Source organism: Ixodes scapularis, unplaced genomic scaffold, assembly GCF_016920785.2.
Source record: "Ixodes scapularis isolate PalLabHiFi unplaced genomic scaffold, ASM1692078v2 PGA_scaffold10__122_contigs__length_95168666, whole genome shotgun sequence".
NCBI classification, from domain to species: Eukaryota; Metazoa; Arthropoda; class Arachnida; order Ixodida; family Ixodidae; genus Ixodes; species Ixodes scapularis.
The window spans coordinates 73,988,226-74,010,412 of NW_024609836.1; the positions used below are offsets into that span (position 1 = coordinate 73,988,226).

Here is a 22,187-nt window from a genome sequence, read left to right on the forward strand (position 1 = left end):
CGTTGCGGCAGCGAGAAACCAGGACATCCCTGCTGCTTATATCGCGTGCCAAGATGACTCCTTGGATTGGATTCCACGCTTCATACGAAGCACAGATGTGCCGGTGACTAGCTTTCCGCACTCGACGCAACGCAGTCAAACGCACTCAAACGCAAGTGTCTGTACCGGCCTTTACGCTGCACTTGTTTCCATCTGTGTACCACGTTGGTCTTCTTTCGGTGACGTCAAAACTTGAGAACTGGGGCTATGATATCTGGGAGATATATTGTTAAAGCGCGGTGAAAATAACGTCATTCAAATATTTCCGAGTATCACGGCAGCTCGGCAGGAGGCACTTTTGGCTTCTTGGCCTTCTTCCTCCTCTTAGGTTTTGGCTGAGGAGGTGACTTGATCTGCCACTTTTCCTCGAAAACGGCCGGCAGGACGGTGTCCGTAAGTGGCAACGGGAGCGTCTCTGGCAGTACTGTGACAAGCAGACTAAAGATAAATAAGCTGGTCCCGGATAGCACGATCGGTAGAACTTGGCTTTCTAAGGAATTAAACTTGAAAGCATCGTTGATTATCGACGCCGTCATACGCCCGATCTTACCCCACATGAACGCTGCTGACAGGGCCATGCAACGTAGTGCCGTCGGGTAGACCTCGATCGTGTAGACAAACATGGTCACGAACAGGGCATTTAGTGTCAACATGGCGGCGACATTGACTATACCAATCTCACGAGGGCTGCCGAGGCATATCAGTACTCCCTGTGCCAGCGCCAGAACCGACACTAGTAGACAATTCAGTGAGAGCGTTCCGCGCCGTCCCAATCTCTTCATGGCGTAGTAATTCAACACCATGACGGGCACGCTCAGGAACCAGATGACAGCTTGAACGGTGAGGCTTATCGACCGTACTTGCGGTGCGATGATAATGTAGTAGGAGCTGAACTCGACGAACCAGAAACAGAAGACGATGGCAGAGCGTGTCCGTATGGACTTAGAGCAAGCGATGTCGAAGACAGACGGCGCGGCGCTGAATCCCTGCTGGGACACCACGTTCTCCTTAATCCGGCAGAACGCCGCACGGACCTCGGAGAAGTCGGTCACGCCGTTCATTTCAGACGCCCAAAGGATGGCCTGCTCAGCCTCCCTGAATCTCCAGGTGACCATGAGCCAGCGCGGTGACTCTGCGATCGGGTAGAGTGCAACGGCGAGGAGTGCTGTGGGCAGCATCAGGAGACCTTGAATCAGCACCCACTGAGTCACCAGCTTGCCGAGAACAAAGGTGGTGATGGGTGCGAGCACGATCGGGACGGCGATGGCCAGCGTGACGAACAGCATACGGTGAGATTGTGAGGTCACCTCGAAGAGAATCACGATGATGATCACCTGGAGAAATGGCCGAGTTAAGACACTTAAGAAAGCGCTGCTTTCTTGGTGCAAAAGGAAACGGTCAGCTAGTAGAACGATAGAGACAAAACACAGACAGGGAAAAACAGAGATATACACACCGCTCTAAGCCTCTGTTTCTCCCTGTCTGTGTTTCGTCCCTATAGTTCTAGCTGACCGTTTCTTTTTGCATCATGTACCAACTAGCTGAACGTCAGGCTGCTATTCTGTTCTTTGGGGAAGGTGACAGTTACGCCGCGGCCACCCTAAGGGGATTGGCGCTGTTATAATATGCTTTACCTTATGCTAGACTGTATAGAGGACGTTACGAGCCATCAAAGCTGAAAGGGATACCGAACCAAACATTGAAGTGTCTATATAGGGAGTTTGAGCAAGTCACTTACACACGAACGGTTCGTCCTCGAACCCATCCGCGACGCCGCTGCGCATGCGCGCGCGAGTCGCTCGGGACGTCCACGTTCGTTTCTCCCATTCCGGCCACTGGATTCGTCACCGGAACGCAGCCAGAACCGTTCACTAACCCCCCCCCCCCCCCCCCCCAAAAAAAAAAAAAAAAAAAAAAAAAAAATATATATGGCGGTCGGTTTAACGACTGACTTCGCCGATCCAGCCGAGCGTTAGGCTTAGGACAACGGGAAGTGATTTGCCATCCTGTTAGTCTGCTCCATTTGAGAGGTTGAACCAAATCATTTCGAGAACTGCTTATAATGGTAAGCGGTCGTGAATGGTGTGAACTACGCATGCCAGTAAATTTTCGCGATCTGCGGGCAGACTACCTGCCGTGGTGACCGCGAGCAGACAAATTTATTTGGTTCGACGGCAAATGTTCAAATAACGTGAACAGTCGTTCAAGTTCAAGACGTTCAGATGTCTTTTACTCTATCTAGCTTCGCAGTTCTTGAGATTCCGACCGGCAAATGTTACGTCGGCCGTCTTGTTTACATCAGTCGTACGTTAGAAACACGAGCCGCTACGGATTTACACGTCGCAGAATGTTTCGCATGTTTACTAGAAGATGGCGCCATCGATCAAAGAATATCCTCATCACCGTTTACACGGTTGCGCCAGTTTCACGATTCGCTAGATTTCACGTACGGTTTCACGGAACGGACCAGCTGCACCGATCGTAATTTCGGAACCGTGGGCTTGAAAAACGATTCGCTAATACTCCCTAATAAGTGGCGCACGTTCTTTCCACGAGCCAGCATCCGCCACTGTGCGCGAGCACACGTAACAAAACTTACGTGCCCCTTTTCTAGCTTAAGGTGACAGTGAAACGTATGGTATCCGGGCAAAAGGAGAATAAAAATAGGCTTTTCATCCCCACAAGTGGAAGCTATATACGTGCTTATTAGGCCAATTAATCGCCTACCTTTTACACCAGACGCCACTGTGAAGATGAAAAGCCTGTCTTTATTTTGCTTTTTCCCGGAGCCCACATATTTCACTCTCACCGGGAACCATGACGTCAATTTTGCTGCGTTTGCTCGCGCACACCGGCGGTTGCTGGCTCGTGGAAAGATTGTACGCTTATTATTATGGACACTGGAATGTTTGGTTCAGCATACCTCTAACGCCAGGGTCACCCTGCTTATACGTACAAAAGACAGTCTATACATAAAGGTTCAAACGGGAGTCACCGCGAGATCTGTGCTGCGAATGCCGCATGGAAAACAGTTCAAGGAGGAAACAGCTTGGCACGCAGCATTCGAACCACGGACTTAGCGGTTACTCGTGTTTGCAGACTGTTTTTTTGTATGATGTGTAATGCCATACAGGAACGAAAGACAACGACAAGCCTCAAACCGGAGTCTTTCGCGATTTGAGAGGCTTTGTAAAATAAAGGAGGCTATGCTCAAACACGAGCATCATGCACGCGAGAGTGGCTTTGGCAGGCTTACAATCGTTCGGGCTTACCTCACGAGCACCGAGCGACTAAACGCCTGCCAAAGGTACCATCGCGAGCACGAGGCATGGCTTTGAGGCTTGTCGCTGTCTTTTGTCTCTGTCTGTCGCTCTAGTGGGACACGGGCATAAGCAGTGACTACGGCTTAACACCCCTCGATATGTTTATCGCGCAAGCTGTGACTAATCCGACAAAGTACGAGGCCTCCGTTTAATGCATTAGGAAGCATATCTCAGATTAATTTCTAACGCATTCAAAATTTATTAGTGAGTGTGGACAATTAATACGGAATTAAAAATGCGTACTATATACATTCAAAATATATTTGAAGTATACATTTTTTTTGTTACACACAGTTAGACAATCCTACCTGGAACGCAGAGACAGCAATCGATATTTGGCAACGTAGCATCGCGAACATTCCAAGGCTTCGGAAGAAGCAGCTGGCCAGCGAAGACCCCATCTGGAGCATTATGGACATGATGAGGACAGGCCGACGACCAAGCCTGTCGGCCGCGAACCCCGCCAGAGGCAGAGTTATCACGCTGCCAGCGTGGTACGCCATCAACAGCAAGGAGACCAGCCATCTTCTCTCGCAGACCAGATCGTATTCCGTGGTGATCGTTGTCCCGGGCGTCTCGACGTCATAGTCCCAACCATTGCACGGCACCTCCGTCCTGTTTTCCGATGGTATGGACAACGGAGGCTCAAAGCGCGTGCAGCTGCCCAAGACGCCATCGGCGTCTTTGGGGACGCTGATATTCTTCCATTCGACCACTGACAGGTGGGCGTACTCTTCGGGCGGTTTGCACCAGTGGTTCACATTTTTAGTGAACACGAAGTGCACCAGGCCGTGAAGAACCATCATGAACAGAGAGAGTTGGGCACAAAACAACGCCAGCCGCTGGAAGTTTCCGTTGCCGAAGATGAGGACGGAGACGTCCGGCTCCCAGAAAAGCAATTTTGTCGTCCTTGCACTTTCCAAGGGACCGCTGTTCATTCTTGGATCAGACACCGCGAAGTCAAGAAAATGGTCAAGGGTAGAGTCGCTGGACAAAAGGTCGGGCCAGGAGTGACCGAACCAATGCACGTACCCCAGCGTGCGTGCTGCTACAGAATCGATGATGATGATAGAGGCGACCGCGGTGAAGGAAGGAACGTGTTTGAACTAAAACCCCCTGATGAAAAATATTGTGTTGTGTCACAGCCTCCTCTATACTTACAAAGCCTGGCAGTTCGTTGACGGAGCCATAGAGTGCCCGGTCCCAGATTTAGAGTGCGAGGATCTGGTAGCACAGATAATTTCACAGGGAGTCTGGTAGTAGAGTGCTATACTTCGTTTCAGCTTCGGTCCAGACGCAGCCGACGCTACAAGCGCGAGCATGTGGCCCAGAACAGTGCTTGCACTGCACGAGCGCGCGTGCTTGGCAGGGATGCTGAAAGCCCGGAGCTCGCGCTTGTAGCTTTGGCTACGTCTGGACCGAAGCTGAAACGAAGTATAGTAAAGTCTGGCAGTGAACGCTAGAGCTTTTGAGTGGCGAGGACTCGAAACACACTGTTCGCTCGGGAAAAACCGATGCGACTGGCTGCTGATATCGAGGTTACGGCGATTGCGGCCTTCGAGACCTGTGGCCTCGGAGGCCGCAATTAAAATGTTCAGTAAAAATATTCTTTAACCAATTCTTATTTTCGTACTCATTCTGGGTTCGTTTTCACTTCCCGGCATGGAAACATTTTGTACTGTTGAAAATCATTCGGGAAAAGGCGTCTTTGGTCTTCCCAAATAAGGGAACCAGAAAACGTCCTCAAGACGTATTTGAAAGGACCAGAATGTCCCGACTAGTTCCAGACGTTTTGACGACGTCTTCGTTGGAACGAAGACGTTTTGACCAGCTGAGGACGTCCTCAGGACCATCTGCGTTGTCTGGGCAGTGGGCCCTATGGCATATGGACCGCCAAAAACTCTAAGCAGGGTTTTTGGCGGTCTTTATTTTTTGGCTCTGGAGAGCCGCGGCACCGTGGAAAGGCAGCAGCCCGTATACCATGGAGCGGGGCCGCGTCTAGTGAACATGATAATGTGATGAGCATACACATGCAAGATGGTAACGACATGGGTTGTTGGTATTAGGGAGGAACGCAGTCTGATTCGCAGAAGTCCAGATTTCGTGGAGGCGGGTTGGGCGGGTCAGCAGCGAACCATGGGGATCTGGCACGCCGTTTGATCGGTGCATGAAGGAGCCCCAGGAACATGATGGCGCTGTTGCTCACTGGGGTCCACTGGGGTCGAAGCATCAGGCTCCAAGGGGGGAGCCCAGTCAAAGTAGAAGCTGCTGCCTCGGAAGAACCGAGTCCCAGGGCTTAGACTGAGGCACCGCCGTCGACCGGTGTGTCATCCTTTCAACGTCGCCGTCGTCATTTTGCACACTGACCTTTCGACGCTGTTCCCGTGTATCAATATCTGTAACCAACCAGCCCCGGCAGTTTACCGCACAATTTGAGCGCAAACGAAACAGACGAAACTTAAGCGGAGAAATGGGGAAGGGGTGGCGTTCTATGTATACCTTCGCCAGTTGGAGAAATAAAAAGTACAGTGGGTTAAGCCGTCTCGCCGCAGCGCGGGCCCCCCATTACATGACTTTTTTAAAAACCCTCTATCCTGGGAAAAGTGGCGCCATTTATTGTTGTGGAAATGCTCGAGACACTTGCCGCGCGCCACTTTTGAGAAGAACATGGCGTCTGAAATCTAGCTCAGTGCTGCGCTGTGCCTCCATGATCTTCCCAAGGGCTGCACGTTGCACGCGCCTTGTGCATCGACGCACCTTGCGCTACTTTTAAAGCTTGAAGGGGTTTTATACCCAATCGACCATCAAGGAGAATGCGGGGATTGGTGTTTCACGCGCCACACGCGCACGCCTTGCCCGCATAAAAGATTCGAAGTAAATAACCAAAATAAAGCGTTGACGAACGCGCGTGCAAGATGCAATTTGTTTTAGGCATTTGCTTTAGAAAAGTCACGACTGCTGAGGCCAGCACGTGCGGCGCGTGGAACACCAATCCCTGCATTCTCCTCGATGCTTGGGTAATATAGCACTAGGTCTATTTACACGGCAGCGTAAAGGTACCTTTGGCACAGGTACCTGTAGTAAATGGAGCTGGAGATCGTGATCACACGGCGCATAAAGGTCCTTTTCGCTAAGGGAGGTACTGTGCTGAACGGAGCTCGCCCAGCTTCCTTTACAGCTACAGGGAGTAGCCACAGACCCACGAACTCAAAATAAAAATCCCAGATATATAAATATATCTTGTTTAATACCATTATAACAAATTCATTATATATAAGTAGCAAATTAGGAAATGATTGTGAACTCAAATGTGATGGAATAATACTTTAACGAGGAACGCATACTCTAGCTAGCAGGTATAGCAGCGGCGGCACGTGGAAAACAATGTCTGCTACCTGAACGCGAAGGAGCACTGCGAGCTCTTTCTCGAGGTTGTAGACGAGTCGTCCGCCTGTCCCACCCATGACCTTTTATTATCGTCGCCGTTCAACCTTTTCGAGGGCGTGGCTGGCGTAACCGTGAAACTCAGACGTGGTTCGTTTCTGCCGGGCACTATTTAGCTACTTCAGTGGGAACTTTGCTCAAAAAATGGAGCTGCTATACAGAGAGAGGTCGCCCACCTCACAACGAAAACTGGTAAACGCAGATGATTTTTAGGGCCAGTGTGGCCAGACGGGTCGGACGTTTTAAAGCAAGAATCATTTAGGTGTGCCCTTGGACTTAGAGAAAGAAAAGTACAATAAAAGCGAACACAAATAATATTTAGGTTTTATATGTGATATGTCACACACAATCATCAAAAACTGCGCGTCAAACCGATTAGGAGGAATAATTGTTCATCGCGTGCGCCTCTCGCGGTTTAGCAGGAATGCAATCGACAACAACTTAAAGTGCTCCGTTTATTTATCGTGTGATCAAGAACGCTGTTTACTACAGGTACCTTCAGCTTAAGCTAAAGGTACCTTTACCCGGCCGTGTGAATTGGGTATTACTTGATCTTTGTCTTTCCTATATTTGTACATGCCTTGCCCGTTTTTCTAGTGGTTCTAGTGACCGGTCATACAAAAATTCGTGTTTTCTATTTGGCTATCCTCCCCTTCGGAATGTTTTCTATATTGTTGAACTTTCTCTCTTTATACTGCTGAATGTTTTGCTCGTTTTGCTCCAGTTACTGTTTTCTGCTCATATTTTAAGGAGTAAAGAGTAACTGTTGTTATCTCTTACCAATATTTTGTAACAAAATAACTTTACAATATTCTTCCGAAAAAAATTAACGTGGCAATTACAAAATAGAGAGTTTTAGTAGATCGTTCCCATGACTCCGATAACGATACCCGATACTCCGCCACCGCCTCCCTTGTGCATGCATAGTATCGTTATCGGGGCTATCGGAGGTATCGGAACGATCTACTAAAACTCTCTAATGACTTGAAAAGTAACGGATTACAAGTAATCCGTTATTCGTAACTGATTACTTCACAATTTTACAACGCAGTAAACGCACTAAATGCGTTAGCGTTCTCCGCAGAGTCACATTCACTACTAAGTAACTCCACGAGCCAGCCATACTGCCACGAACTGACGCTGCTTCTAAGGAACTCGTGACGTGGCGGCATTCCAACGGAGCTTCGCAGACCGCCACCAGACGCAATTTTCATATCTGTTTCTCTGTTTTAAGATTAGTTTTCTTGAATTTCCTGCCGGCAGCCCAGAATCAATTAATTTAAACTAGTGTCTCTGGGTTGCCGGTACGACGTTGACCACATCTAAACAAAGAAATAAGGGCAAACATTTCGTTTACGTGCCCTTTTAACGTGCAGCCCGCAGTAGTGATACACGACCGCACGCCGGTACGATCCTCATTCAGAACGAAACAAAGCCGGGCAAGTGTAGAGATTAGCGAGTTTTAGAATAGGGGGCCCCACAGCTTTGGGTGCCCCAAAGAGCTTGGGGCGTCCCACTGCGCATGCGCAGAATTTCTGCGCATGCCCGCTGCGATGCCCCGAGCTGTTCGGGGCACCCAAAGCTTTGGGGCCCCCTATTCTAAAACTCGCTATTGAACCCAGGATCCCTGGGTTCTGCAGCGCGAGCGTTCGCTCCAGGTGTTTCTTACAAGTACCGGCAACCATTGTTGTGAGAACGCGCGAGACACGTGGTACGAGCGAGTGCTCTGCCGCTTCCAAATATGGCGACGTGCGCTGCCAGAAGCGCCCATCATAAGAGCATTGCCCGACCTGCAGCTCGGATGCTATTGAAGAACACGAGTACATCTAGCTTACACCGGACTCTTTACACTTACCACCGAAGTTGTCGTTGCAACATACGATAAGTAGCCAGGATCACAACTCGTGACGTCACGACGGGGCATATTATGGTCGTGGCGTCACGGATAAAAACCGAGCGGCACCGAAACGTCTCGACGCTCATAGCACTCATTTCAATGCTGAGACGCCGTTTGCTTTCAAGGGTCACACGAGCCACGGCCCTCGTGAACTGGCGCATTTGACGCTATACTGTATGTCTGGACCGCGGGGAACTGAGTCTCATCTAACATCTCTCCCGGCCTCCCCTTCATTTCTCTGGGCCTCATAAAAGCAAGAAGAAAAAATTAGTGCCTAATTAGGTCTGGGGTCTGCGCAGCAAATGACAAATTTACCTATTGCAGTGCCACTGCTAGCCCGGCGTCTTGAAATGTGTATACCACGCAGTAGTGCTAAACGACCGCACGTCTGTACGAGGCTCGTCCACGTCGAAACAGGTATGGTCGGGGGCTGAACCCAGTTTAGCGCGAGCACCCGTGGAAAGTGTTGCAATCTGACTGCATAATTTTTATTAGCAACAATCCCGAGGAACTGCATTTAGAGCGGATCTCTTAGGCGCCCGTTTCCGGCTTGAGCGGCGTCGCCGTCGGCGTAACCACGCAGTGCATTATGGAACGTTTCCCATAATGACGTCACACGTGACGTAACGAGTGACGTCACGAGGGTCACGAGTGACGTCCCATATGAAACTCTCCAAAACTACATTTCGTCGTTCTGTCCACTGACGTCGAAGTGGCGATACCAACTTTTACAAGCTGCTTGATAGCTGTTCGATATAACGTACTAAATAGATAATGTGCGTATCAAAGACTACAAAAAAGAATTACTGTGGTTTTGCAGCAGGGCCAGAAAAACCTTGAATGCCTTAATGTAGCCTTTAATGAGTACATTGGCTATTTTAATAAGTTGTATCGCTCGACTATCAAGCCGCTCGTAAAAGTTAGTATCGCCACTTCGACGTCAGTGAACAGAACGACGAAATTTAGTAATGTAGTTTCGTTGAGTTACATATGGGACAAGGGGAGTACCCCTGTACACCCCCTATTCCTTAGAGTGAGCAACTCCAAAGCCCGACAAATGGCTACCAGCTCCGCAGTAGTAGAGGAGTAGAGGCTGTGGCGATGCTCAGTGTATCTGCAATGCAGACGTTGTGAGTTGGGATAGAGACCGCTGTCGTGGCAGTTCCTGTCGCCAGACTAGTGGAACCGAAGGTTCCACTAGTCCGGCGATGTCCGCTGAAGCTCAATCAACTCAACAACATTTATTAAACAACGCGCGCCACGTGCTCGGAAAACGAAACCGAAAGAAGTTGAGTTGTTTGAGTACAATTACAAATTTTCGAACACAGCTAAGAGCCCGGTGCGTGACCGAAAAAGTAAGCCTGGTCCTGGTTTCGAACAAGGGATTCCTCCATCTCCAGTGGAGCGCTCTACCAACTGAGCTAACCAGGAGTTAGACGTCAGTAGAGCAAACGGGTTTGATCAGATGCCACCAGTCTAACACCAACGAGGGCGAACGGTCTACTTCTTAAGGTTATTGTGACGATGCAATTAATGCAATAGGTGCAAGCGATCTAGACAAGAATGACGATAATACTCTCCGGAAAGGGGAAGCAGGGGGACAATGTAGAAACATAAATATCCAAACGCAGTTGGCGATTGGTGCGCGACCGAGAAAGTTCGCCTGGTCCTGGTATCGAGCCAGGGATCAGCTGCCACCAGTCTAACATCAACGAGCTTGAACGGCCTGCTTCTTAAGGTTATGGCGATAATGCAATTAATGCAAAGGTGCAAACGACCTAGACAGGAATGACGATAAAAAAAAAAAAGTAATTCTTGTCCAGCTCACTTGCACCGTTGTATTATTCGCACTAACTGCATTAGTTGCTCAAGGTATATTGATCGTACTTTTCCTTCATTTTCGTTTATCAAACCATACCGGTATGGGGACAACCTTGGTTTCTGCTCTGTATGTTTGGCACTGTCGGAGATTACATTTTGTTGATATTTTTCAAGGCATTTTTTTTTGCATCTTGTAATTTGTGTTGTCTGAGCTCTTGCATTTATGCATTGGTGGACCCTCCTGTATGCCAACGGGCTGTTGAGGGGAACCCTAAAAAGTACCATGTTAATACATAAATAAATAAATATTACGCTGCGCCCTGTAGGCTTGAATCACGAGACTGCTTTCTCTTGTGCGATCGCCACACCTCCCCTTCTAGCCCACCGTTCCTAACTGTGCTGCCCTCTTTCAGGGGGGAGTATGTGCTACGTACAGGTGCCGGACGTTCCCAAAGCTCTTAGCCAAAAAGAAGAAAAAAAGTTTTATTTACTTATTTTTTCGTTGGGAACATTTATGATTACCAACATTCGTTATCCGTCCCGTGCCCCCATCTCGTCCCGCTACAGAAAAGCTTACAGTTAGAGCAGAACCATGGGATCCTGGGTTAACCCCACTCCTGCCTATTTCGAGTTGGACGAGGAGCGTACCGGCGTCAGGCCTTGTATCACTACTATTTGGAGAACGTTTAAGACCTTAGGCTAGCAGTTGTAATGCACTGGCTAAATTTTGCATCTAGACTTGAGAGACCAATCGCCCTTCGAGGCAGACTTACTTCAGGTTGTGTAAACATGTACACAACAGAGAAACTTCGTCTTCTCCCAAAACTGCAAATATGAAGGCGATACCCAAGCACGTTGTCTCCTGAAGCACGAAAGCTTTCAGTTAACGATAAGCTGAGTCTTATACTTTTTCCTCACCATTTGATAATAATCTAAATTTGGCGTAGAAACATAAGAACGTGTGAATGAACACTTTTAGAATTAAGAAAACCACGTTGTTTCTTTTTTGTGTCTGCAGTGCTCTGAAACAAGTCGTCACTTTTAATTTGGTATATTCAAATCGGGTGGTTCATTTAAAGCAGCGTGCCGACGAAGAATAGTTGTCGGTTAGCAGATACGCACAGGTGTTTACACTTGAACGAGACTCCCAGAGCGCTCTTAAATGCTATCGCCTGAATTTAGCACTATAGTGTCAAGCCGATTCTTATGAACATTTACAAAACAATATCACCGAAATAAAAGTGCACGCGGTTTAAAAAACGCCTCTTGAATAACACAGCCGTAGGGTTCAATTTTCCGCGTCGCTTACGAAAGGCCAACTTCGGTCACGTATTGGAAGCAAGTGCTGCGTCCGCGTTCGGTTAAGACTAGCGTTCAGCCAGGCCCGAGTTCCACTAAAGCGACAAGCAGGAACAACCAACACGGACAAACCAGCCGCGTGCAGCATGTACGGGAAGGTATCGTGTGCAGGCTTGCAGTAACTCGCGATTATTTCAAAAGCACCGAGAAATCTGCCAGCCTGCTAAAGGTACTATCGAGTGCCTGCTGCTCGTGCGTGTTTGAGCCTTGTCGGTGTCGGTTGTTTATGTTCGTCGCTCTAGTGGGACTCGGGTTTCAATAAAAGTGCGTGACCCGCTGCACTATAGTTTCCATCTGTGTCTCACGTTGGTCTTCTTTCGGTGACGTCAAAACTTGAGCACTGCGTCTCTGTTATCTGGGAGATGTATTGTTCAAAGCGTGGCGAAAATAACGTGATTAAAATGTTTCCGAGTATCACGGCCACTCGGCAGAAAGCACTTTTTGCTTCTTGGTCTTGTTCCTCCCCTTAGGTTTTGGCTGAGGAGGTGACTTCGTCTGCCACTTTTCCTCGAGAACGGCAGGCTGAGTGGTGTCCGTAAGTGGCGAGGGGAGCGTCTCTGGCAGTAGTGTGACAAGCAGACTAAAAATAAACAAGCCGGTCCCGGATACCACGATCGGAATAACTTGGTTCACCAAGGGACCAAACTTGAAAGCATTGTTGATCATCGACGCCGTCATACGCCCGATCCGACCACAGATGAATGCTGCTGAGAGGGCCATGCAACGTAGTGCCGTCGGGTAGATCTCGACTGTGTAGACAAACATGGTCACAAACAGGGCATTCAGAGTCAACATAGCGGCGACATTGACTATGCCAAGCTCGCGAGGGCTGTCGACGTATATCAGTACTCCCTGTGCCAGGGCCAGAACCGACACTAGCAGAAAATTCAGGGAGAGCGTTCTGCGCCGTCCACATGTCTTCATGGAGTAGTAATTCAACACCATCACGGGCAAGCTCAGGATCAGGATGACAGCTTGGACGGTGACGTTTATCAACCGCACTTGCGGTGCGATGATGTTGAAGTAGGCGTTGAACTGGACGAGCCAGCAACCGAAGACGATGGCCGAGCGTGTCCGTATGGACTTGGAGCAAGCGATGTCGAAGACGGACGGCGTGGCGCTGAATCCCAGCTGGGATACCACGTTCTCCTTAACCCGGCAGAACGCCGCACGGACCTCGGAGAAGTCGGTCACGCCGTTTATTTTAGACGCCCAGAGGATGGCCTGTTCGGCCTCCTTGAATCTCCAGGTGACCATGAGCCAGCGCGGTGACTCTGCGATCGGGTAGAGTGCAACGGCGAGGAGTGCCGCGGGCAGCATCAGGAGACCTTGAATCAGCACCCAGTGAGCCACTAGCGTGCCGAGGACAAAGGTGGTGATGGGTGCGAGCACGAGCGGGACGGCGATGGCCAGCGTGACGAACAACACTCGGTGAGATTGTGAGGTCACTTCAAAGAGAACCACGATGATGATCACCTAGAAAAATGGCCGAGTTAGGACACTACTGCTGGATTAGTGAGAAAGAGCTCCTTCGGGTGGCCTGCAACGCAACTGCAGGCCACCCGAAGCGGCTCTTTCTCACTAAAAGCGCGCGAGCAAGAAAGAGCTCTGTTGTAATCTGTTTTACATTACGACAGACCGTCTAGAGGAAGGTACGAGCCATCGAACCCTAAAGCCGGCATCACATTGCTTGTACATAAAGCAGAGTGTACATAAAGAGTTAGACGCGAGTCACCGCGAGATATCTGCTTCGAATGCCACGTGGAAATGAGTTCAAGGTGGAAAATTGGCGCGCGGCACTCGAACCAGGGATATTGCGGTGATTTGTCTTTGCAGACTGTCGTTTATATGATGCGTGAGCAGTGTGACCTCAGCTTATCACCTTTTGTTCGGTTTGTCGTGCAAGCTGCCACTAATCCGGCAAAGTACGACGCCCCCGTTTCATGCAGTTCTCGTATGCCAGTGTCGGCATATGCTCTAAAAAATTATGATTATTATTTAACAATACTCCCTGGCCCAAAGAGCCATGATAGAAGAGGCACAATGCAAAAAAAATAAGAATAATACAATTCATCGCCAGGGATAATGTGGCCCAAAACATTATACGATATACACCCAACATACAAAAAAAAAAATATTAAGTATACCTAGATTCTGAATTGGTGACATCAGCGTGCAACTTCTTCTGAATTAGTGATATCAGTGTGCATAAATGTGGCCTAAAACATTGTGGAATATATATAGCCCCCAGCATACAAGAAAATACCTATTGACAAGTCATCTGAACGTGAGAAGTATAATTTTAAATCTATTTTGAAAAAAAAAGACAGTGGCTTTATCGATAAAATAGTCAATAGAGTCTGAATTAGTAACATAAGCGTGCAGCTTGTTTTATTTACAATGGTCGAAGTATTTGGACGTGTCCGATCGTACTTGACACTGCAGTATTGAATGTGCTTGAGATGATCTGGTGTTTAATCTGCCTGAAAATGATATGTATATCTTGAAGTGTCGATGTTTAATTTACCATGAATCATTAAAAATATAATCTATTATCTATCTATCCGCGCTCTTTCGCTTAATATTAGCAGGTTAGCTTGTTTCAACATATCTGAAGGGGAGTTTCGCGGTTCATATTTGTTATGAACAAACCGTACTGCTTTTCTGTGTACACCTTCTAGCTTATTAATATTAATTCTAGTGAACGACTTTCAGACAACATTTTCATAGTTTAAAATTGGCCTTAATATTGTTTTATAGACTGCATGCAAGCTTTGTGTTGAAAGAAGAGTGACTCAAGAGATGTTTTTAAGGCCCAAAGCCAAATGTACTGCCTATGAAACCAAATGGCGGAGCAGCTCTCGCTCGAGCCACATGGTTCGCGCGTTCGAAGAACAATATAGTTGTCAGCGCTTAAAAGAAACGCGAAGCGTGTATTTTTTGGGGACGGTTGAGCGTGTGTTGGTTGGCGTCTTAATTAGGGAAACGTATGTAAACTGCGAAAACGAATAATAGTACCTGGTTGACAAGACCGGGCTATAAGGCGGGTGGTCCCCCTGCACCCGCCGAAATGTGCCCTTTTCGAGTATGTGGGTGGCATCTAGTGGCTGCAGCACACAATTAGTCGACTCCACTACTGCTGTGGCACGCACTCTAGGCAAGGGTGGATAGACGGATGCGAACGACTGATACCCTTTATAACGGGCGGTAGTTTGAGCCACCTAGGCTAGAAATTAAGAACCAAAAGTATAATTTTTTTTCTTCTGTAACGGTTTAATAAAAATCGCTTCGAACCCCGAACTGCCCCTTTCGTCGACCGTAGCCTGAGCCGCTTGCCCAGTGGCTCGTGCGCTCTGTCTTCTTGTTTGTTCCGCTTCATCGTCTTCTTTCCGTGCTAGGCCTTCTCCTCCCGCGGAAAAGTTCACGACCCGTGAACTAATGCGAGGATAACGTATCGGAAGCGTGCCGGCAGAGAGAGGTTTGGACGGTTCCACAGGTTTATACTAAAGCCAGTGCTCGATGTCTCATTTGGCATGGGTGGCTCCTGTTGCGTTCTTCTTGGTTCCCATACCTCATTGGCGACGATGCTCGGGGTCTGACGTCTTGATTATTTCGTACAAGTTCGGCATTCGGGTCACTTCGTATTTCGGATGTCTGATGTGCCTGTGTTTCTTCCGTCGTAATTTCGTTAAACAGGCTCTCATTACAGATCGCTTGAACACTGCTAAAAGGCTGCATCGTCTCTTGACATGACCGAACCAATTCAGGCGGTGGGTCATTGCTTGCCGTAAAGGGCTGTTCACCCTTTTCATAAGCAATTCGAGCGTCCCGTGTCTTTTCCTCGGATTCAAACAGCCCAGGTGGATAGTCATCTGTTCTATTTCTTGCCGTTTTTCATTTCGGAGATAAAGAAAACGTCCCAGGAACCTTCTGTACCACTTTCGTCTGCAAGTAGGCCGCTGTCGTTGAGTTATGTTGTGCATCCGGATGATAGGGGTCGCCGTTAAGGTTTCAATCTGTTATGATGCACAACGTCCAGCTTGCGTCTAGAGGTTTCAAGCTCAGTTCTCAACGTTGTTTCTGAAACTTTCTTGACAACCATATAGGGTCCCTGCCATGGCAAGTGGAGTTTTGACGATTGGCCCCGTTTCATTGCTGGGCAGTGAAGTAACACTTCGTCACCAACTTTAAAATTTTGCTCGTGAATGTTCCGATCGTAATACTCTTTCTGACGGCGCTCCGCTTCGGCACTATGCAGTGTAGAAGGTGCACGTGCAATCTTCAAGCCAATGAGAGTTCGCCGAATGTGCTGCCTTGGCGGGCTAATGACCTGTTCCATTGCACTCGTCAGTATATCTGCTGGCAGTTTCACATCCCTGCCGAATACGAGGTCGTGCGGGGTAAACCCGGTCGCGTGGACACTGGACCCAGGGTCGGTCCTAGAGGTGGGCGACCTGGGCGGTCTCCCAGGGCGCCATCAATAGGAGGCGCCGCGGAGCCCCCCTTTTGAAATTATTTTAGCTTTTCTATTTTTTTTAACACAGCGCCCTTCGTTTTTTGCAATGCGGTTCTCGTCTGACAAAACGCTCGTGTTGGGCCACTGCTCACATGTTTACTAACAATGTGATGTCGTACCTAGTAAATAGGGGCATATAAAAAAAAAGAGGGGGGGGGGGGGGGCGCCACAGCAGGAGTTCGCCCAGGGCGCTTGATGATGTAAGTCCGGGCCTGACTGTACTGGTATGCCATCGTGACCACAGTATGGCGAAGGTCCCCATCTGTTTGTGATTCATCGACGTAGACGCTCAGCATGGACAGAAGCGTCCTGTTAAACATTTTAACTAACCCGTTTGATTCCTGATGATAAGGGGTAGCTTTTTTGTTTTCTTTATTCCTAACTGTTGTTTCTTTTTCCACTTGTTCCGGTGAAGTGTCAAGCGCGCGGATCTTTGTGTTCTGCCGGCATTTTTAGAGGACGGCCTTTGCAAGGAGAAGTCATTGGCATTATTAAAGTGATGAATGAGACCCAGCGTTGTTCGCTGGTATAACCGGACGACTTGTTCCCTGTCGTTAAAGGTGGACGACCAGACACGAGCTTCTGCAAGGCAGAATATCCTCCTCACCCTGGGGGAGGAGGAAACAGGCGACGGTGGACAGGGTAGAAGGGGAGAGAGGAGGAAGCGAGGGAAAAGTGGAAAGCGCAAACTGGTCGTCGGTCTTTAAGAACGCAAACTGGAACGGTGCTCCGGACCTTGACGATGCTCCAGAGTGATGTCGCTCCTTTTCGCTGAAGGAGGTCTGAGCGAGGTTCCAAGACACCATCAAAGGTCGGTTCAACCTAGCATGGCCATCGACAAACATTCCACTGTGAGGTGGGAGCAGCACTGTAGTAGAAATAAAAATTCTCAGTCGCTTCATTAGCGCCGGTAGTTTCTACAGGTGGTTTCTCTGCTCGCAACGAGAAATCCAAAACGTTAAAGGACCAATGCAACAATATTTGTACTTTGCGCAAATACCGCTTAAAACGGATCCCTAACGTTAATGACCTATGAAACACGCGTTCGTTTTTAACCCCACGCAATAGAAGTTCCAGAAAAAAATTTAAGAAAAACGAGCAGCGTTCACCCCCTCAACTCGCAGCCAGAACAAGCGGCCACGTGATCTGGAGCCGATTATATGCCGCCAGTGTTGATCATAGCCACGCGCTGGGGTTGGCAAAGCGCAGGACACGCGCTGAGTTCCAGGCATTGTTATGGCTCGGCTGTTGTCGTCGTTGCAGCGATTGGACACGGGTCAAAACCCGAATGCTTCTCGAGCTAGCAATTGTCACGAGCCCAAGTCGAGTGCCCACGCAATGCTCGGGTCCAATCTATGAACCGCATTCAAATATCGTCACTTGGGTGTACTGGGACCCCCGAGTTACGTCATCAAATTTTGCAAAGGAGAGATTGAATGAAAAGGATCGCTTTTGTCCTTGAAATTACACCGCAACAAAGGAGTTTCTTGGCCAATGGCGTTGCGTGTGAGTATCCTTGAGTCCCAGGTGTGCCAGTAAGCTCGTGTATAGAGAGATACATTCCAATTGAATATCGTTGCACAGCTCCTTTAAGACAAAACCCGTCCTTAGTGACTAAGTCAATGCCACTGATACACTCCTGGGTTATACCGCGAACGACTAACACCGGGTGTACAGTCTTGATGCATGCAACCTCGATTTCCGGGTAGCAAATACCTTGCACGATCGAAGTACTACCCTTCAATGCGTATACATCGCGCTGTTCTGTTACGATTGCAGTCTTTGCAGCCATTATACTCGCGTCCACGTGTAAAAGCAACTGATAGTCGTTGACGCCCCCAAATCAATTAAGAAGTCTATAAAACACCTGCGATCGTACCTCGTACCACGACAAGCGGTGTAGTTGTTGAGCCCCTTGTTGGTTTATGGGCGCCTGCACGGGGCACTGAGTTGAGGCACCGATCAGTTTTCTAAACGCCGTTGGTTCCAACATCGGTTAGAGTTTTTTCCTTCCCCGTTGTTCAGTATCCTGTGTTTACAACAGGGTGCGAAACGTCCTCCCCCGCCACAACGGAAGCAACGTTCCTGACGCGAGACCTGGTGTAGGGCCGTTTGCCTCCTCTGGAGGTTCTCGATCTTGTCCGCGAGAGCAGCCGTGAAAGAGGTGAGGGATGCTATGTCCGCTTTTGTGGCAAACGTTGTGTCCTCACGTCCAGTATAGTAGTAAACGACGTCTCTACTGATGCCTTGCCGAGACAGCAGATGCGGGTTGCAGCGGTTACTGTAGCTGCTAGAGATGTTGGGGCAGCCATGAGCACCCGGCACCGAAGGTCATTGCAGAGTCCTGCAATGACCTGATCTCGCATACGAGTGTCATGGTAGTCGTGAGGCATTCCGGGGAATGCCTTGAAAAACCGGTCCATGAAGTCGTAAGCGAACATATGTCATGTCAGACATAAAAAAATGTCGGAGTACAAGAAATTCTGTTTATAAAACAATGCCGCGAATGTGAATTGTAGCGCATGGAGAAGAGTGGGCAACAGGAAAAAACAAATCTTCCATAATGTGGCGAAGTAAAGTGCTTCTTAAAGCGGACGGCTTCGTCCATCGGCCAAACTCTCCGAGTAGATAGGGCTCAGCCTTCTGCGTTGGATGGTCAGAAGTTTTACTGTTTTGCTATTACTAAAAGCACTATATTAAGAAGATTACATTCATTCCATTTCAGTCATGCGCATTTGATGTTTCGATTAACAGCAGACTTTTAATTCAGCTTAAATACGTCATAAATATCTATATAATTGCATTCCGACTCCATTAAAAATATTTCACATATATTCCAAATGCTTTTCTTGTAGATTAACACAATGTTTCCTTTTTACACATATTTTAGTGTATATTTTAGATATATGGAAAACACGTTCCCACAATTTTGGGACATCTTAAAATATATGAAAAATGTGCCCATATTAATGTCTTCTTCTAAAATATATGCAAAATATATTACCACATTTCCGGTATATTCTTATATATATCTTGGTCTGCTGGGCAAGTTGGTAAGCGCTTATCCTGTGAGCTTCTTCGTCTGTTTGTCCTGCCTTTTTGTGCTATTTTATTATGAATGCCTTTACATATAGGGTGTCCCAAGTCACCAGGCCCGATCTAAAATGGACCGTAAAAATCGACGCCTGGACGCAGCAATCTAAAATTTTCGTCGGTTTTTGCTTGTAAAATTACAAAGCGTAGCTCTCTTTTTGTAAAAAAAAAAATAGGGCCAAGAAGCTTGCTAGGGCCAATGGCTGGCGGCGATACAGACGACGAGGTCGGCTAGCGGGATGGGTTTGGCGTTCGTATTGATAGATGGCGCCACCTCCTTATGATAGTGCTCGCGACCACCGTGGTTTATTTAAATGAACATACTTTTTTTTTGTAATGTATCTTTGGTTAAAAAATAAATGTGGACAATAAAAGCAAAACTTAAAGGGGAAAAACGCATTTGCATAACAAAGGCTCTTTTGCTGCCAACGAATTTCGTCTATGAGTCGTATGCTTTCGTTCGCCAGTCGACTACATATTCAGACGCTGCTCCAGACGCCATTTATCACTACGCGTGCCAAACGCACCCCGCTACTCAAATCCGGAGTATACGTCGCCGTCCGCCGTTGACCCTGGCAAGCGTTTTGGCCCTGTTCTTTTACAGAAAGAGAGCTACGCTTTGTAATTTTACAAGAAAGAGCGACCTGTGAAATACACCTGTGACGAAAAGTTTAGATTTATACGTGGAGACGCCGGCTTTTACGGTCCATTTTAAACCTAGCCTGGTGTCGTGGGACACCCTATACATAAAAATAGGTTCTCATATTTCAGGTATACTTCTAATGTATTAGAAAGCATTTCACAAGTTAATTTATAATGCATACAGAATATATTTTTGAGTACGGACAAGCAAATACGAAACAACTACAAAATTAATATGCGTAAAAAATACATTAAAATTGTATGAATGCTTCTTTTTTTTTGCTAAGGAGGTTTATGGGGGTTTTTATATAAAGAGGTCGATTTTAAAAAAAGATTGACAATCTCAAGCCAACTTCGACCACCGACCCCCTCACTTACCTCGAACGCAGAGACAGCAATCGATATTTGGCAACGTAGCACCGCGAACATTTCAAGGCTTCGGAAGAAGCAGCTGGCCAGCAAAGACCCCATCTGGATCATTAAGGACACGATGAGGACAGGTCGACGTCCAAACCTGTCGGCCGCGAACCCCGCCAGAGGCAGAGTTATCGCGCTGCCGGCGTAGTACGTTATCAACAGCAAGGAGACCAGCCATCTTCTCTCGCAGACCAGATCGTATTCCGTGGTGATCGTCGTCCCGGAGGTCTCGGCGTCGTAGTCCCAACCGTCGCACGGTACCTCCGTCCTGTTTTCCGATGGTATCGACAACGGAGGTTCGTAACGCGTGCAGCTGCCCAAGACGTCATCGCCGTCTTTGGGGACACTGATGTTCTTCCATTCGACCACTGACAGGTGGGCGTACTCTTCGGGCGGTTTGCACCAGTGGTTCACGTTTTTCGTGAACACGTAGTGCGCCAGGCCGTGAAGAATGGACACGAATAGAGAGAGTTGGGCACAGAACAACGCTAGCCGCTGGAAGTTTCCGTTGCCGAAGATGAGGACGGAGACGTCTGGCTCCCAGGACAGCAATTTGGGCGTCCTTGTACTTTCCACGGGACCGCTGTTCATCGTTGGGTAAGATGCGGCGAAGTCTGGAAAATCGTCAAGGGGAGAGTCTCTGGACAAAGTGTCAGGCCAGGAGTGACCGAACCAATGCACGTGCCCCGGAGTGCGTGCTGCTAGAAAATCAATGATGATGATAACGGCGAGAGCGGTGAAGGTAGAAAGGTGTTTAAACTAAAGCCCCTTGATCACCGTGCCCCTGATGAAAACGTTTGTGTTGTGTGTATGTTTATAAAAAAATCACCCTTTCCGAAAGTCCATCTAGCCACCCTGTGCAGAGCCAAACCCAACGCTCTTATGGCGGCACTACAAAGCTTCTACACACCAGAAAAAGCGAGCGTTTCGAAAATATAAAGAAGAAAGGGGAAAAGGTTTGTGTCCTTTAACGTCACCTTCGATTCACGAAATGTAGGGTGCCTGATTTTGCCGAACATGAACTCTTAAGCCTGGTTCAGACAGTTGCGTTTGACTCCGTTCGACTGCGTTGCGGCTACGAGAAACCAGGACATCCCTGCTGCTTATATCGCGTGCCAAGATGATTCCTTGAATTGGATTCCATGCTTCGTACGAAGCACAGATGTGCCGGTGACTCACTTTTAGTACTCGACTCAATGAAGTCAAAAGCACTCAAACGCACTCAAACGCAAGTGTCTGAACCGGCCTTTACGACAGACATTAGAGTGGCAATAAGGCGACACTGACTTTTGAAAAGGGTCCATTGCAAGCATGGCGGCCTGACTGGTGCTTCATGCTATGCCCCATGCGTGTAAGCACGTGAATCCTCCGCGTGGACGATAGCTTTGACCATGAGCCTGGCAGTTCGATGACGGAGCCATAGTGTGCCCGGGCGCTGATTTGGAGAGCGAGGATCTGGTAGCACAGAGCATTTCTCGGGGAGTCTGGTAAAGGGGTATTCACACGAGGGAGAAATCCCGGGGATTTCTCCCCGGCACGCGCGCATCACGAGATAAAAACGCGAGGCTTTTGCACATCGCAAAGCCTGACGTCTTCGTCGTGGGATGCGCGTGCCGGGGAGATATCCCCGGGATTT

At 48.3% G+C, this 22,187-nt stretch overlaps 2 protein-coding genes across 2 annotated transcripts; both read right to left on the reverse strand.

The window, feature by feature from the left end:
• Nucleotides 1-311: 311 nt before the first annotated feature.
• LOC8050520 (solute carrier family 22 member 7-like) lies at nucleotides 312-4,300 on the reverse strand. Its single transcript, XM_029989357.2, has 2 exons — nucleotides 3,671-4,300; nucleotides 312-1,373 (listed from the first exon to the last, which is right to left on the reverse strand). The coding sequence occupies exons 1-2, from the start codon at nucleotides 4,298-4,300 to the stop codon at nucleotides 312-314; spliced, it is 1,692 nt and encodes a 563-aa protein (XP_029845217.2).
• A 7,997-nt stretch (nucleotides 4,301-12,297) lies between these two features.
• On the reverse strand, nucleotides 12,298-21,142 carry LOC120843957 (solute carrier family 22 member 4-like). Its single transcript, XM_040215478.1, has 2 exons — nucleotides 20,513-21,142; nucleotides 12,298-13,359 (listed from the first exon to the last, which is right to left on the reverse strand). The coding sequence occupies exons 1-2, from the start codon at nucleotides 21,140-21,142 to the stop codon at nucleotides 12,298-12,300; spliced, it is 1,692 nt and encodes a 563-aa protein (XP_040071412.1).
• Between the last annotated feature and the right edge of the window lie 1,045 nt (nucleotides 21,143-22,187).

What these genes read in the sequence shown, in the direction of transcription:
- LOC8050520 (XM_029989357.2), bottom strand. Translation starts at nt 4,300, where the DNA reads ATGAACAGCGGTCCCTTGGAAAGTGCAAGGACGACAAAATTGCTTTTC. An exon ending in TTGCTGTCTCTGCGTTCCAG is followed by an intron (nt 1,374 to 3,670) that starts GTAGGATTGTCT and finishes CCATTTCTCCAG; the next exon opens with GTGATCATCATCGTGATTCT.
- LOC120843957 (XM_040215478.1), bottom strand. Translation starts at nt 21,142, where the DNA reads ATGAACAGCGGTCCCGTGGAAAGTACAAGGACGCCCAAATTGCTGTCC. An exon ending in TTGCTGTCTCTGCGTTCGAG is followed by an intron (nt 13,360 to 20,512) that starts GTAAGTGAGGGG and finishes CCATTTTTCTAG; the next exon opens with GTGATCATCATCGTGGTTCT.